General features: G+C 42.0%; 1 protein-coding gene across 4 annotated transcripts in view; it reads right to left on the bottom strand.

Annotated features, from left to right (window-relative positions):
• Positions 1–14,919: 14,919 nt before the first annotated feature.
• Positions 14,920–17,587, bottom strand: part of ZFR (zinc finger RNA binding protein) — a 43,039-nt gene continuing 40,371 nt past the window's right edge. For all 4 annotated transcript variants that reach the window (XM_062017596.1, XM_062017599.1, XM_062017597.1 and 1 more), the window contains one exon: positions 14,920–17,310. In XM_062017596.1, coding sequence (XP_061873580.1) covers positions 17,131–17,310 — 180 coding nt within the window. In that variant the 3' untranslated portion in view covers positions 14,920–17,130. The remainder of the gene's footprint in view (positions 17,311–17,587) is intronic.

Here is a 17,587-nt window from a genome sequence, read left to right as displayed (position 1 = left end):
CCAGCTAACTGGCTTCGCGCTGGATTGTTTTCGTTCCAGAGCGTCTGTCTGTCTGTCTTGTGCCACCGCGAAGCCTGGCCGCTGCCACCTGTCGCTGAGTTGTCACTCTGTGGTCTGCAAAATGCCTGTACTGTATCCAAGCTCACTCCCTAAGTAAAATCTAAGCATGGACGTGCTGAGTGTTACTTTTGACAGGAGAGGTGTGAAGAAAGTGACATAAACGAGCTTTTCACGAAATAATGCCCTAAATCCTGTAATTCCTGGCTTCTCGTACATCTCAAGAAGTCCCCTGCTCAATGTCTGTTAAAGTGTTACAGCCTCAGCCCCCCTGGAATGTTGTCTTTGGACACTGTATAATCAGAGCTGTAAATAAACGCCAGGTTTAACAGATATCTAGGTTACATTTAAAAGCCTAACTTGTATGCGGACACAGAACAATGCAAATATTGTTCACTGCCTGTGGCAGTGCAGCAGGCCTACCCAGCAATTTAAATGATGAATGGTAACCCAGGTGACAATTTGCCTACAGAGCAGATATTATTGAATTCTTTCTTTAAAATAAATCATATTCTACAAACTTGAACGAAACACAGGATGTGAAAAACAATAACTCCTTCAAATGCAAATTATTTCACATTTCATGACACAACTGCTTCCACATAATTTCTTTACATTGTATCTGACCTGAGCTGCATCAAGGTCAAAAGTACAGCCCGTGAGATTTACATTGATGTAAATCTAGGGTGAGGGGAAGCTCAGGACCGCACCTCTTTGCTCTCCAGTGTGTTAAAATACACAAAAAGAATAGCACTATGAAAAAATATTTCAAAGCATCTGAATTTACAGTGGCAACAGCAGGACTACCTCCAAACATGCCTTGAAGTTTACAGCACGCTAGGACAGAAAACAGCTCACTGGCATAGGACACGTCAGAGAGCAAAGGATGTTTTGACACCAGGCCAGAGCCTTAACTCCAGTGGGAAGTGCAAAAGGACCTCTAATTCCCACATAGCACATGGGAATTCATTCTTCAACATCTCATCAGAAAAAGCCTTACATTCAAAAAAAAAACACCACCAAAAAAAAGGAGCGTAACTGCTATTCTGCATTAGCAAAGTGTTCTTGTGGCCCCTCATCCTGTCCCTGCTCGTGCACAAGGAGTGCTCCTTCCTGGGGTTTGCTCCCCAGGCTGCCCAATGTGCCAGGCAGAACCTATTGTGGAAGGGATCTGAAGCTGTTTTCCTGACATTTGAGGGCCAGATCCTCAGTTCATCAGTCAGCCTGTTTGTCTTTTGTGGAATGGGAGAAACAAAGCTACCACACATGGAAGTCAACTTACCTCAGAAAAGTACATTTGCATCAGAAAAGGCTAGCTGCAACCCAGACTCTGTATTCCAACAGGCTACAGACCTCAAGGGCTTTGGTGATCTTCCATTTCCCCAGAAAGATCTCTGTGCAGTCTTCTCCTTTTCTCTTTTAAAAGCTTGAGTGCCTGTGAGGAGTCCTCACAAAATCTACTCTCTGTAGATTCCCCTGCTGACACTGGAGGGAACAAGGCTCCTTCTGAATGTCATGGGAAGTACTCGAGTAAACGTGCTTGGAAACGGCCTCAAGAGATTGCCCAGTAGTCAGGGCACCTGAGGAAATCAGCTTGGCTTGGCTGAGGTGGCTCTTCTAAGTGCCTCCCTTTCCCACTCTGTGGTTACTGTAGTCTTCTACTGACTCTCATTTATGTATTTACATAGTAACTTTTCAGTTATTTTCTTGTGCCCACTCCCTACTCAGTAGTTTTGTTTTGAGTCGCCTCTTCTCCATCAGAAAATGAGATGGTTCGGTATTACAGCATTTGGGATTGTTCTCATCACCAACAAAGGCTTTTTTAAAAAAATCACTTCTGCATCAAATAGAAGCTCTTGGGATGGTGTATTAACAGGATCTGCCATCACACACTACTTCTAAATGGGAGGTTTTGTTCCATGCTGACAATGGCTTTCTGTCCATTTTAAAATATTTTTGTTTTTAAAAGTGAGCTTCTAAGATTGTGTCGCTTGATTCTGTTTCATTTCAGAGGTATGTCAATGACAGCCTTGCAAATGTACAAGAGAAAAACTTTGTTAAACGTAAGTTCTAGACTGTCTGTCTGCGGTGGGTGAAGGGTGTACAGCGTTTGACTGCCCCTGTTTTGCATATTCTGATATTTTGCATTCTTTCTAAAAATATAATTGCAATATCTACCTTTAAATCTGTCTACAGGAGGGAAACACACCAAACAGCTCTGCTTTTCACATGAACAGAGATTGCTTTGTTTAAGACACTTACATGCCATTAATTTGAGTAATTCTTTGGGCTGAATTTGCAGCTGTGCCCAGGCTCAGTGGGAACAGCTGATGGAGGGGAGCCACAAAGGAGCTGTTTGCAGCTTTCATATCAATTTTCTTTCAGGGATCCTCTAACTACGACATGTTGTATCTCATATTTTCCTTTGTGGCAGCCCTTCTCATAAAATTTGCCTTATCTCTGGGAAGTGAGTTGCCTGGATAAGGCACTGTCCCAAGCAGTATTTGAAGTGCCACCACCACAGATCACTGAATACAACTTTATAGAATCATAGAATCATTTCAGCTGGAAGAGATCTTTAAGGTCATCAAGTCCAGCCTTTGTCCCAGCCCTATCAACCACAAGACCATTTCCTTAAGTGCAATATCTAGCCATCTCTTAAATACCTCCAGGAACGGTGACTCCACCACCTCCCTGAGCAGCCCGTTCCCATGCCTCACATCCTTTCACTAGAGAAATTCCTCCTCGTATCCATCCTGAACCTCCCCTGGCACAACTTGAGGCTGTTTCCTCTTGTTCTATTGCTTGTCACTAGGGGGAACAGACTGATCCCCACCTCACTACAACTTCCTTTCAGGTAGTTGTAGGGAGCCATGTCACCCCTGAGCCTTCTTTTCTCCAGGCTAAACAGCCTCAGACCCTCAGACATTTGTCATATGGGATGTGCTCCAAACCCTTTACTAGCTTGGTAGCTTGCCTCTGGATCTTCTCCAGCACCTCCATGTCCTTCTTGCAGAGAGGGGGCCAAAACTGGACACGGTATTCAAGGTGTTGCCTCACCAAGGCCAAGTACAGGGAAATGATCACCTCCCTGCTCCTGCTGACAACGCTGTTCCTGATCCAGGCCAGGATGCCATTGGCCTTCTTGGCCACCTGGGCACACTGTTGGCTCATGTTCAGCTGCTGCCAACCAACACTACCAGATCCCTCTCTGCCTGGCAGCTTTCCAGCCACTCTTCCCCAAGCCTGTAGCGCTGCTGGGGGTTGTTGTGGCCCAAGTACAAGACTCAGCATTTGGCCTTGTTGAACCTCATGGCACTGTCCTTGGCCCAGCCATCCAGCCTATCCAGATCTCTCTGTAGAGCTTCCTTATCCTCAAGCAGATTGACCCTCCCACCCAGCTTGGTGTCATCTGCAAACTTACTGAGGGTGCACTCTATCTCCTCCTCCAGATCATTAAGAAAGATGTTAAACAGGAGTGGCCCCAGCACTGAGCCCTGGGGGACACCACTTGTGACTGACTGCCAGCTGTATTTAACTCCATTGACCACGACCCATTGGACTCAACCATCTAACCATTTTTTCACCCAGGAAAGTGTATGCCCATCCAAGCCTAGAACAGCCAATTTCTCTAAGAGAATGCTATGGGAAACAGTGTCAAATGCCTTACTAAAGTCAAGGTGGGCAACATCCGCAGCCTTTCCCTCATCCAACAAGTGGGTCACCCAGTCACAGAAGGAGATCAAGTGTGTTAAAGAGAACCTGCCCTTCATGAACCTATGCTGACTGGGCATGATCACCTGGTTGTCCTGCATGTGCTTAATAATGTAATTTAGGGTGATCTGCTCCATCAACTTCCAAGGAACCAAAGTCAAACTGACAGGCCTGTAATTTCCTGGGTGATCCTTCTGTCCTTTCTTATATATGGGTGTTATATTGGCCAACTTCCAATCAGTTGTCATAGAATCATAGAATGGTAGGGTTGGAAGATCTCCCCTAGTCTCCTCTTCTCCAGACTAAACAGCCCCAGTTCCTGCAGCCTTTCCTTGTATGAAAGATGTTCCAGTCCCCTGGTCATCTTGGTGGCCCTGTGCTGGACTCTCTCCAGCAGTTCTCTGTCCCTCTTGAGCTGGGGAGCCCAGAACTGGACACAGGACTCTAGATGAGGCCTCACCAGGGCAGAGTAGAGGGGGAGGAGAACCTCCCTTGACCTGCTGGCCACACTCTTCTTGATGCATCTGCATCATACCACATTTCAGCTTTTCTTAGCCTGGAGCTTTGTAAACCTTGGTGCCTTGGAGAGTCCCAAGGGTGCTTGGATGGACAAAGGTTGACAGTCACTATGTGTTGTAGGTGTGTTGGTGTGGGTTGGTGAGGTTTAATGAACTGTTAAAAGCCATTTATGAGGATTGAGCAAACTTGCGTGACTACATCTGAATTTCTACTTCCTATTTCCTCTTTTTGAAGAAAATAAAGGGAGCCTTTGCCCTGATGTAGGCCTGCAAAGTTTAAGATGTTTTCAGAGCTTCCATTCCAGAGTGGTAAAACACTGGCAGGGCTCTGTGGATACGCTTCCCCCTTTGCCTTCTCATCATGCCTGGATCCAGGCTTGGAGATTTCTTGTAGTAAATGTGCTTCCCATGATAACACAGGTAAAGATTTTGAAGTGGCACCTAGAAATATAATCCCAACAAGTTACCATTTGTCAAGGTTTCCTGATCCTCTTCTATCCAGAAAAGCTACCTAGGTATAATTTGAAGATTCTTCTTTTTTTACACTTGTCTGGGCATTACCAGAACAACTGCCTTGAGGTGTATAAATCTGGGTATTTCAGTAGTATATGCATAATTAGCCTGACACTTCCCAGATGATCATGGATGGCTGTGCATGCTCAGAAAGTAGGACTGGATTTACCCTGAGTATACAGAAGTTGACCATGCATGCTGGGCCTGATACTCCCTATTGCTATTGTTCAGTTAAATAACTCAGTTTAAGACCTTGTGTATTGAACAATATGAGGCCACATTAAAGCAGCTGAAATCAGTATGCAAGAAATGCAGAAGATTTAAAATGAAGCTGGAAATCAGACTGTTGGAGTCTATCGAGGAAAACTGGAAGTGAGGGATGTGCTGTAATGTCCTTTGACAAAGGACAGCAAATCAGTCTGCCCATACATGACCAGCATCTATCTCTGAGTTACAGAGGTTAACATAATTTCCCACTAAAAGTCATGTATGTTAGTGTTATGCAAATTAAGACTTTAATTCCTTGAAACCAGAAGATGATACAGGAAGGGCTCTACTCTAAGGTGATAGAGATAGTAGTTTTAGTACGGGATTTACGTTGATACCTTCATCTGACTGTACTTTCAGGTGTCCTTTGGGCATTAGTTTCCAAATTTGTTTTAGAATTTATCTTTTACACTCTGGTACCTTCCTAGTGAACCCCAAGGCAGTATTTGTAGTTGTGAAATATAATCATTTGTTTCATTCTCATGTACTAAGTATGTAGTCAGAAACTGTGTCATGCTGTCATGTATAAATTCATGTCTTTCATTTTTGTTGAAGTGTTCCTTCTTTACTGACTGTATTGTGTGTTTCAGTGGTTTAAGCAGAGTTCATTGTTGTGAGAAACTGAATTTCCTTGCAGAGATTTTGTGTGAATTATTGACAGTAAAGGGACAGCAGCTCTGGACTAGCTTTCCTCAGCTGAAGGTTCCTGCTCTGACTCATGTACCACCTTGTGCCTCAATGCTGGGACACAAAGTGCCCATTTCCTCCCTGAGGGTAGTTGAAGAGAAGCATTTTATTTCTGAAGTAAAGCCTTCTGGGAGTTCCCGCTTGGCCAGTTCATGACTCAGATGGCAAACACCATTTCCTTCAGCAGCAGCAATACAGACCATCACAGTTTTGTGTCTGTCACCCCATTAATGAATGTTCTGTTTGTCAAAGGCCTTCCAGAGCTAATGAACAAACTTAAATTTTCAGTCTTGGTCAAGTGATAATCTAGACAGTAAAAGGCTGTGGAGCAGGTCCATGGAGGCATCCCACATCTTATCATGAAGGTACATCTGCCATTTGGGGCATATAGTGCTGAAATATGAATGCAGAAGAGTGCAAGACTAAATTAGCCAGTACATAATGAAGAGTAGGACAGAGACATTAACTGCTGAGAACACACCCTGGACCAAGTGGTTAGTTCAGTCATAGAGACATGGCTGGGAATTGCATGTTTTACACTAGAGGATGGAAAACAAAGTATTGCTATGTGTGCTGTGAAAATGGAGGGAACATCAAATAACAAAACCACCTCCTTTTCTTAGCTACATGTGAGAAATAGTAGTGAGTAACTAACAACTGTACTCACTCAAGGAAGGATTGTATTGTAGGATTGTGTTCTTCCTTTTATTTTCCAAAAGGCTGTGAATCCCAGTACTTCAGGCTGGAGACTTCTTAACAGAACCCAAAAGGTGAGCCAAGCCCATCTGTATCAGGAGAGAGCCTGCACCATGGCTAGATTTGAGGCAAAATTAAACCAGGACTCACATTTTGCCCTCAGTTCTGCTCAATCCACAGTCCAAAGGGAAGTGTCCACATCTGAGCTCTTAGAAAACAAGAATGATAAATAGCTATATGGTTCTCCTCATGTCAAAGAGCTTGAATTGACTCTTCTGTCTTGAAATGAACCCCAGGAAAGAAAAAGCGCAACATTCAGCTCCCAATTTCAGTGCCAGTTTCTGAGCTAGGTGGTGGAAAAAGCCACTAAGGAGTGCTTGGTGGAGTTAGTGGATGGCCCAATTATTTTTGCCCAAGTATCTTCTCCAAATACAATGTAGATGGAAAGTCCTTGGGGAATATTTCCAGCTATCCATCACCAGCTGGGAATCTGGTCCATCTATTCCTTGCAAGACTCTTCTTAATGGGCACGAGGAGTTCTGCTCTGGGAAAAAAGAGGAGCTAGTGAGAACCATCCAACATCTGAGTCATAGGGTACAAGACAGACACGTGCTAAAGTATCATTAGGAAGAAATACTCAGTATTAGGTCTAAAAAGTAGCCTCTTCTTTCTGTGAAGTACACACAGCATTTGCTAATGTCTTTAATTCTTTCCTTTAGCATGGGTAGGACCTGATTTAGGTTCCTTCCAACTCCTACCATTATATAATTCTATGAAAATAGTATCTAGCACATGACTGCAGTAAAAAAATACACTGTTTGTACTTTTGCCTACCAGGCCTTTGACATACTCCTGGCTTTGATTTCCTAATGAAAAATGCATGTGTGAGTAATTAGTCATGGATGTTGGGTACCAGGAGAAGCCATCCAGCTGAATGCTCACGCTGTTGCCCCCAGTTCCCATACAGCTGCTGTAACTGAAAAACCCAGCCCAGATAATTTAAGAAACAGACACAAACCTAACCTTCTGCTCTTTAGCAGAAACTAATGGTAAAACACATTGTGAGTCTAGAAGCTGTCTCTAGCTTCTCGTTTTGGTCTCTGACTCCACAAAAGCCTTTGTGTAAGCAAGCTAAACCTTTATTTGGCTACAACAGACCAATCTTTGAAGCAGTAATATCTGCAGAAGCAGAAAATCTGGTACAAGAAATCTCATGGTCCATATATTCTTCCCTGTTAGCAACTGTCTTTGATTTACTAGAAGTTTTTTCTGCAGAATTGATTTGGTTTTCAGCTCCAGGACTTTGCTAAGTTTCTCGGCCAAACTTTGTAGAATTGAAACATATTCATGCTCACGTCTGCATGGGAAATTGGCACATCTTCATGTCAGATGGGTATTTGGAAACATTTGTCTTAGGCACTCCAGAACTTGCCTGCACATCCAGAACTCCAGAAGTTTGGGGGTTTTTCCAAGGAAATAAGTTATTTTAAATCTTCTTTTCTGGTATGTGGGTGACATTTGTAGAGGCACTTTTCCTCAGGGAGAATATATAAACCAGCAGAAGCTTGGTGGAATTTTCTTGTGGGGACTTTGTTCTGAACCCTTGACTTTCAGGTGTGTTTTCTCTCACTCTTCTCCACTTCTCCTTGGGAAACACTTCAGCCCTAGCTATGCCTGTAACAGGAGCTCTGATTTGGTCACACTGCTTCTAAATTGGCACATCTTATGCCTTTAATATGCTGGGGGACATTAAGTTAAAGCATCCAGAATCCTGGTTTATGATTTACCACTGGAACACTTATCCTGAATCTCTTGCCCAGAAATCACCCCTTGGCAGCAGCTGCTTGCACGTATTTCTTTAGAAATGGGTGCAAAAAAGGCAAAAATGGAACCTATCTCCTCACACAAGAGTTGCATCTGGAGTGTCTCTCTCCCTCTGTTCCCAATGACTTGCCAGCTATACTCTTCTGACACACATTTTCTCAAGTCTTCCGTTACAACCTCATTTTCAGGTTACTTTACTCAGAGGGAATCTTTACCTGAGATAACTTCTTTAGCTCATTTCTTCTTTGTAGCTCCTCAGTGATGCTGGAGGAATGTCTCTTCTCCCTTCTCCTGTGCCTACTCTGAAATGTTTCATTTCATTACCCCCAGAAGTATTTACTTCTGATTTATTCGTGAGACAGTCCTGATTATGTTTCTAACCATTACTCTCTCCTTATGCACTAGTGGAGATTTTATATTGGATTTTGCTGCTATGGCAACTTTCATTGAGTCATAAGGTCATAGAAGGGTGGGGGCTGGAAAGGACCTCTAGAGATCTATGATCGTTGCTGCATCTTCCCTCCCCCTCTCCCCTCCCATCTTTATATTCTTTTAAAATGCATTCTTTGGCAATAGAGAGGGATGCTGGAGTAACTGAAGCACCGCAGTTTCTGGTTCATGCTTGTCACAGGAAGGTGAACGTAACCTTGCCTTTCTGAGCGGAGGCTGCTGCTGAGGACACAGCGCACTCTGCTGTTAAGAGCACCCAAACACAAGTTCCAAGCACGAGCCCAATTGAGCCTCTTGTTTGGCTGCGTAACACAGCAACTTTTTGTTTGTTTGTCGGGTTTTTGGCTGTGCAGTATTCTTTGCGATTTCTAAGTGTTCAGGAGAAACGTGCTCACACATTCCCCAGCATTCTCCTCTCGGTTCCCATGTAAGGAAGCGAGGCATGGACACTAGATGAACAGTTTTGTCTGTCAAGTATGGCAGATGTGTTAAAGGTCAGTCCCTTCTCTTCACTTGCCCCTTCACTTTTCCTTCCAGTCCGTTTGCAGCAACATTTCATGTAACGTTTATTAACACCTGGCCTAAACCATTTCAGTCTCAGCCTCCTCAATCACCTGGCACATCTTTTTTGTTCTTCTTGTGGAGCACATGACAAGTTGTGTACTGGGCTATATCCCTCTGCATGAAAAAAAAGCCTTTATCTTCATTTTTCCACACTATGTTTGTAGTTGACAGTTTTACTACATGATATGACTTTTCTTTCATTTTTATTTCTTTAAATTACTTTAATTCTTTCATTTTCTTTAATTTTTAATTTAGCTCTCTAATTGCCTTCCTCATTTTATTTTTTCATTTTTTCAAATGCTTTTTAAGCATTTCTGTTTTTCTTTCCAATACCATTTCTCTTGTTTTGTTTTTTTTTTTCCTCCTCTTCTGTCTTCTCAAACTTTTAGTTCATTTGTTTTCCCTGGAAAAATGAAGATATTGAGATGACTTACCATCAGAGGTAAAAAGTTTGGGAAAAACAGACATTTTCCTGATAAAATATGTGTGCCTTTGGTTCTGTAAAAGCCCAACAAAACTATAATGAACCTGAAACGGGACACATTATAGGAAACAATATATTGGGTAATGAATATATGTTGGTTGATTGCCGCGAAGTTTTCAGCTCTTGGCCTAAAAACCAGGCTCAAAGTCTGAAACCAGGCTTGAAGCCTGAAGAACAAAACCAGACTCAGTCTGAAACCAGGCTCGAAGCCTAAAAAACAAAACCAGACTCGAAGTCTGAGACCAGGCTCAAAGCCTGAAAAAACAGCTCCAAGCCTACTTCATGCGGCGATCAGCCCAGGGTCCAATTCTCAGCTGGGTGGGAAGAAATCAGTCCTACTCAATCTGAGTGATAGCAGAAATCTTCTTCTTTATTGAGAGCAAGCTCTAACTCATATACACAGCAGCTGCAAAGCTAGCTCAGCAACAGCAGCTAACAGATTCCATTTTCTTGCTCATCCTACTTGCGGTTTCTGCGACAAGCAAGCTCCCTCACATTTTCCCATCTTGTTTTTCCCCAAAGTTGTTTACCACCTTTAGCCGAAAACAGCCCGACCTTGAGGGAACAGAAAGCGGCCTGCTGTCTACGTGACAGCAACTGCTTTAACCATGGCTCTGACTCTGGTCTTGATTGTGCATTAAATTCACATCACTAGAGCCCAGGCTGCCTTGCCCCAACGGGCCTAGCATTATACCCCGGGATCCATGTCCATGCTCCCTCATTTTTTCTCCACAGTTGATACCGATACTTATTGCCATAGAATGCTGGTTGTTTTCTGTGTAAGTAAAGGTACCCATTGTTCTCTTTGATTTTTACCAATGACCAGGATGAAAGGGTTGAATGCACCATTAGCAGATTTGCTGTTGATACCAAACTGGGAAGTGCTGCTGAATCTCTCAATGGACATGAGGCCTTGCAGAGGATCTAGATCAGAGCACTGGGGCATGATTAAAGGGATGAAATGTAATGAAGGAACACCAGGCACCAGCATAAATCGCAGGAGTGTCTTAGACAGTGTCCTGCAGAAAGGGATGTGGGGGTGCTGGTCAGCAGCAGGCTCAGCAGCAGGCAGCAGTGTGCCTGGCAGCCAAGAGGCAACCCACAGCCTGGGTGCAGCGCACACAGCAGAGCCAGCACCCAAAAGAGGGGGAGGGGGGCTTCTCCCACGGCATTCAGCGTTGGTGCGGCCTCCCCTGGAGTGCTCTCTGCAGTCCTGGGCCCCACGGCTGAAGAAGGACGTGAAGGGCCTTGAATGCCTCCAGAGGAGGAGAAGGATCTAGAAGGTATGTCCTGTGATAGTGGCTGAGGACTTTGGGCTGGGCTGGTTTGGAGAAAAGGAGGCTGAGGGGAGACCTCATTGTCCTTTACAGCTTCCTGAGGAGGGGAAGCAGAGAGAGAAGTGCTGAGCTCTTCTCCCTGGTAGTCAGTGATGGGGTCCATGACAATGGTTCAAAGCTGTGCCAGAGGAGGTTTAGACTGGACATTTCTTTACCGAGAGGGAGGTCAACGACTGAAACAGGCTTTTTAAGAGAGGTGATCCCCCTATGCCTGCCATTGTTTAAGAGGCTTTTGGGGAATACCCTGCTTTAACTTCTGGTCAGACCCAAAGTGGCCTGACAGGTTGACTAGATTATTGTTGTGGGTGCCTTCCAACTGAATTAGTCTATTCTTTGAAACTTATCAGAAACCATTTAGATTCTTATCTTTCTGATGCAATGTTTGGCTTTTGATCCTGAATGTATCCAGATGATGACTTAACAGTTTCATACTTTGAGGTATTTCAAGAAAGGCATATATCCTAAGAACTGCACAGATTTATTCTGTTGTACTGTAGTCTATTCCATCTCCCCATAAAAATACACATAGCAAAACCCTGAAGTTGCTGTGAGAAACTTGGGATGGCACTTAATTATCAGAGGCACTTTACTGCTACAAGCACAGTCCATTGCTGATACCACAACGCTTTCTTCTTGATTATCTCACCTGCTTATCTTTGCCATTTCACACAGCTAGATTAGCAACACTGGATCACACTGGCTCAGACTCCCAACAGCACCTGCACTTTTCTATAAATACATGGTAGTTACCTAAACAGTGTAATTCTAGATATCCTAAGGCTTACTGAGGTACCATGTGGGGCTGGCAGCTGTGGGCCTGGGCCTCTGAGAAGCCTGTCCCTTTTTGGAGCAGAACCTACCTAGGAGCATCTATGATGACAGCAAACTGGGCAGAGATGAACCTCATGAGGTTCAAAAAGGGCCAGTGCAGAGTCCTGCATCTGGAGAAGAACAACCCCATGTGCCAGGATAGGCTGGGGATTGACCTGCTGAAGAGCAGCTCTGCAGAGAGAGACCTGAGAGTCCCAATTGATAATACACTAACCATGAGACAGCAAAGTGCCTTCATGGCCAAGAAGGCCAATGGCATCCGGGGATGCATCAAGAAGAGTGTGGCCAGCAGTTCAAGGGAGGTTCTGCTCTCCCTCTCCTCTGCCCTGGTGAGACTTCATCTAGAGTCCTGTGTCCAGTTCTGGACTCCCCAGCTTAAGAGGGACAGAGGACTTCTGGAGAGAGTCCAGCACAGGCCACCAAGACGGTCAGGGGACTGGAGCATCTTCCTTGTGAGGAAAGGCTGTGGAAACTGAGGCTGTTTAGCCTGGAGAAGACTGAGGGGAGATCTCATTAACTTGAGCATTTAAAAGGTGTATGTCAGGATGATAGGACACTACTTTTTTTCTGTTGTTTATAGTGACAGGACAAGGGGTAATGGCATGAAGCTGGAACACAAAAAGTTCCATTTACGCATAAGAAAAAACTATTTTACTGTTCAGGTGAGGGAGCCCTGGCACAGGCTGCTCAGGGAGGGTGTGGAGGCTCCTTCTCTGGAACCTGCCTGGACTTGTTCCTGTGCACCCTATCAAGAGAAATGTGCTTTAGCAGCGGGTTGGGCTGGATGATCTCTAGAGGTCCCTTCCAACCCCCACCATTCTGTGGATCTGTGATTCTACGAAACTTCTGTATTCAGGCACTTTGATCTCTCCAATTCTGTTCAGACTTGCCTTGCTAGCAATGCAGCTCAGCTTACTGTCTTAGTAAGAAAACATTAACTTGTGGATGTATACCAGAAGTTAAGACTGTTTTACATATTCTGGACAGAACTACCTAATCATATAGCCGTACAATGCAAACACAATGTAGCAGAAAAGGAAAGAAAAAAGCTTACATAAGGAGCAAGGTTTGTGATTTTCATGTAGAAACAAGAGGATTTTTGTCTCTCTTTTTATGTTAAAGTGACTTTTACTGTAAAGAAGTGATTTGTTTAGTCTTGGTCAGTCATCCCATTCTGCAAGCTTAAATTTTTACATAAGGGAAGCTTAAAAAGCCATAGAGGTTTCTTGATGCCATGCCATGTATCTTTGGACTTGGGATTTCAACCTGAAATAGGACTCATGTAGAAGTATTTAAGCTAGGCAGAGTTTCTAAAAGCTGACTACGCTGCAATAAATGCATCACTGGCTTCAGAATATTAATGGCCACGGCTTTGCAAAACAGTTTAAGAACTAAAGAAGATAACTCTTAATGATGATCCTTGCTAATGGGTGTAAAGGCTACGTTAAATAGGAAAGTGTGCACTGTGCAGGATGAAAATCTCCAGCAACTGCTGCCAATCATGTACCTGTGAAAGACAATGACCATTACTCTATTAGGAACTTTACCTGTGTCACGTGTTATTGGGGCAGCATTTCTTAACAACAGTAAATTCTCTCAGTACTAGGAATATATATGCACATTTCCACAATCCAAATGAGCACAGTGGGAACACAAATTAACATGTATTTACATAATGGAGTCAGATTTTTATTTGGATGTAAATCAAAACGATTGTGGCAACTCTGTAGATGATACTCCTTGGACTATTTTTTTTCCTCTCCCAAAAACAGGTATCTGTTTAATTTCTAAAAGGCTGAGAAATATCACACTGAAGGAAAAAAGAACTCTTGAGAAGACTTAAGAAAGAATCTCTCAGGAGGAATTTAATTTTCTAGCCTTTTTTGGCTAGAAAGCTCATTGGCTTACAGCTGTCAGAGAAAAGAACCCAGCAAACAGAAGGAAAACATGTTTTTGTTGAATCTGTCACTCCACTTTGTAAACCTACAACGTAAGTGGAAAAAAACTGCACATTGTGCCTATTCCCCCCCGCCCTTATTAATGCTATGCTATTAAAATCTATTTGGGTAGTCCACACAAGTCTTAACTATTTAATAAAGAAATGAATTCAGCAATGTGTGGCATACTTAGCAGACTAATGATCAACAGATACTCAACTGCAACAAGAATGTTAAATACGCACACAAATTGTTGTAGGAATATCTGACGTTGATTCTAACTCTCAGAAAGTTGCTAGGTACAACAATTTGAAGTCTCTTAATAGGTCAAAATAGGCCTAAGAATAGAAGAAGCCCATCACACTGAACAGTTCTGTAAGAGTAACAGTTCAGCTAGAATTTCATGAAAAGCCAAGAAATTGATGGACTGTGTCCAACTAATTTCTAGCAATGTCTCTCTACAGGAATCCGAATGAAACCATGCTGGTCACAGACAGGACACACTTATAAACTAGACAGACAATTAAAAGTTTGAAAAAGCTTCAAAACAAGAGCAGCTCATGTCTTCGCAAACTGTTCTTCTAAGGTGAGCACTGAGGGGAAAAGTCTTGCTGTGTACATTTCTCTTCTATGTATGATGATCTAAGCGGATCTGCTTGAGCAGGGAGGTTGGACTAGATGATCTTTTAGAGTTCCCTTCCAACCACTACCATTCTGTGATTCTATGATGACTGTGAGATTTTGAGATTTAACATACAGCATTGCTGAATAAAAGGGTAAATGCTGCTTTTTAGTAAACTGCTAGCAGTACCGAAACACAGGACGTTAAAATGATTATTTGTTCGTGAAGTGATTACATGGTCTTGGTTTTATCATCCTAAGTTTATAGTCTAGTACTTAAAAAGCCAAAGCTAGCTCTGTCCTTCTTAAAACCTTCTTCTTAGATTAACAAGAGTCAGAAGTTACCTAAAATATCCCACTAACATGGGCAGGATAACCAGAAACAAACTCCAAATTCACTCTTCACCACACAGCGCAAATATCAGGGTCACAGCTTCATGTTTAATGTGGAATCACTTTGAGTATACAGTATTTCAAAAGATCCAGAAACTGCTTAGGAGTTAAAAGCCAGCAGAACAAAAGCACAGGAAATCCAAGATATGTCTTTGACCTTTTTAATCCTAACTTTCAGGGTCACATGCCTTCATAGACAAGTTTGCTTTATGACGAAAGAAACTTTGGTAGAAGTTGAACTAGCCAAATGGATAGCACCTGTAGCTTTCAAAATAAATAGTAATGGATAACTAGACACTGTGGCAGCAAGATACTCGCTCAAAAAAAGACAAAGAACAGCACATGCTTGGAGCTGTGCATGAGGGCTGGACAACAGGAACTAGCATAACTGTTTTTTAAGTATCTTTAGAGGAGTTCTGCTGTTTGTATTTCTGATGCTGAATATTGAGAAATATTTCCTATAATGAGAAAGCTTTCTTTTTTATTTGCTAACCACTACTAATCACTCCCTTGAAAATCGCACTCTGATGTGTGAAGGACACTGTGTTAACTTTTTTCTTTTAAGTCTTCAGACTCCTCCTACTTTGCTAAAAGGTATTTTTATTCCATGGGTCCATGTTTTTAATGGTAGGTGTTGCAAACAGACACATCCCTCTACGCCAGGAGTTGCATATTAAAAAGGTCAAAGACAAACTCAACCTCAAAATGGAACAAAAGTGTTTTTTTTAACAAACGGTATTAGAAATAACAAATGATCTTCATAATGTGTGATTTTCTCCTACAGCAATCAACAAAGTAGTTACCGGAATGTTAGGCTATGTTAATCTGTGTTTTATGGGTCTGCAGCAAAGCATAATACACACTGAACAGAAGGAGTGAAACTTCAGTTTCCAGTGTATAATGAAATTTAGTCATTTAATAAATTTTAATTTGTGTGTATTCCACTGTAGTGCTGTGACAACAAATCACACCTGTGTACCAGAGCATACATCAACAGTATGATGTAACTTTACTTACACCACTGCTATATTTAGCTTTTTGAAAGAGACATAAGCATACACTATGGCCACATCAAATAATTTTCTGGGGTTTTTCTTTGATAGCCTTCACTTTTCCCGTAATACTTCACTGTCAAAATTTGAATTATTGAAAAAAAAAAAATCACAGAAAGATTATACAGGAATAGCTATAGGGAATAACCTCACAGGCACTGATATGACAAACATTTATTTTAAGGGCTGAGAGGCATTAATATCGTATCAAGTTGACTTGAAGAGTGACTATCTTGGTCTACATGGGAAATGCCCGCTTTTGCTTTAGAAAAGAAATTCAGAAAGTTATTTTTTGGCCTTGCTATGTCACAAAGTCAGTCATACAAAGACCTATGCATTTAACCTAGAATGATGGATTTTAAAGCCCTTCTATTAGAAATAAAAACATCATGCAAAACTTTGATCAATTACGCAGCTGCTTCAAAACTGTTGCAAGACCATACTGTATATATTAGCTTTTATACTGCTAATGCACAACTAACAGCAAACTTGATTAGATTAACACAAATTTGTATTAATTACACTGTTATATCACACTAAGGAGACAAATGCCACAAGATTGGCAAAAACATCTAATTCTGAGCACTCAAACGGCAGGATAATTATGTGTTGTAACCCCTTCACATTTAGAAAAAAAAATAATCCTGCAGTCTCACTTTACAAAAAAAAAAGTTCTGTAAAATATTATTTGGGAAGGGAACGGTTTTTACTATCCTACACAAAGTAACTTATACAACTAGTGTCAAAGGCAAACAAAAAAACATCTAAATAAAAAGTCAAAGTACATATAGCAACAGAAGCACAAATGCTGCGTTAAATACAGTCAAGGAAAAAGACAACACTCTCGTTAATAAAAAAGACAAAAAAAAAGAAGAAAAGTCACTAAAGTTAGCAACACATTTAAAGAAAATGCAATGAGAGCAAACTATATTTATCCTATGATAACAGAGCTTCCATTTGAAGTCTTTCCATCCATAACTTGTCTGTTACAATACATCCATTGAAATATTCAGAATCTGACAGAAGAGTTACATTGCTCCTGTCCCATTCTAATCCCCAAGTTGGTTTTGGATGTTTTGAACAGACATTATTATGAATGAAGGAAAAGCAAGGCAACAAACGGACTTTTTATCACCTTCAATCCTAGCACTTATGACAAACATTGTTATCACAGACAAAACATCTTTAAAAGTTATCGTAATCTTTTTTGTCTTTTTTCCCCTCTGCTTCAAATCCATCAACTCCATCACTGTCTCTTCTCCTTTTACGATTATTATGGATGTTGAAGCGCTGATTCATTTGTGGTAATGGATCCATTCCTAAAACTTTGTGTATCTGACGGAATGCAAGGAGTCTCAGTGCAAACTAGAAAAAGGGTAAAAAGAGGTATTTATGTTAGAAACAAGTGTCAGTTTTGAGTATTCTGCCAAACAATGATGAACACTGGTGGTAGATGACATCATCTTTAGCTCTCATTGTCTTCTCTTCCTTCCCCCAACCAAGCCAGCAGCACAATAAAATGTGCATGTCAGATTTGCTGCTTCTGTACAAAGTACATAATCTTAATTAAAAACCTATGTACATATGTTTAAACTGCTGGAAGCAGCCAAGGCTTGTCACATGTTCCAGTGCAAGTCAGTCA

This window comes from Colius striatus, chromosome Z, assembly GCF_028858725.1.
Source record: "Colius striatus isolate bColStr4 chromosome Z, bColStr4.1.hap1, whole genome shotgun sequence".
NCBI lineage: Eukaryota > Metazoa > Chordata > Aves > Coliiformes > Coliidae > Colius > Colius striatus.
Note: the sequence above shows the minus strand (reverse complement) of the source record. Positions and strands in the feature narration are given on the sequence as shown.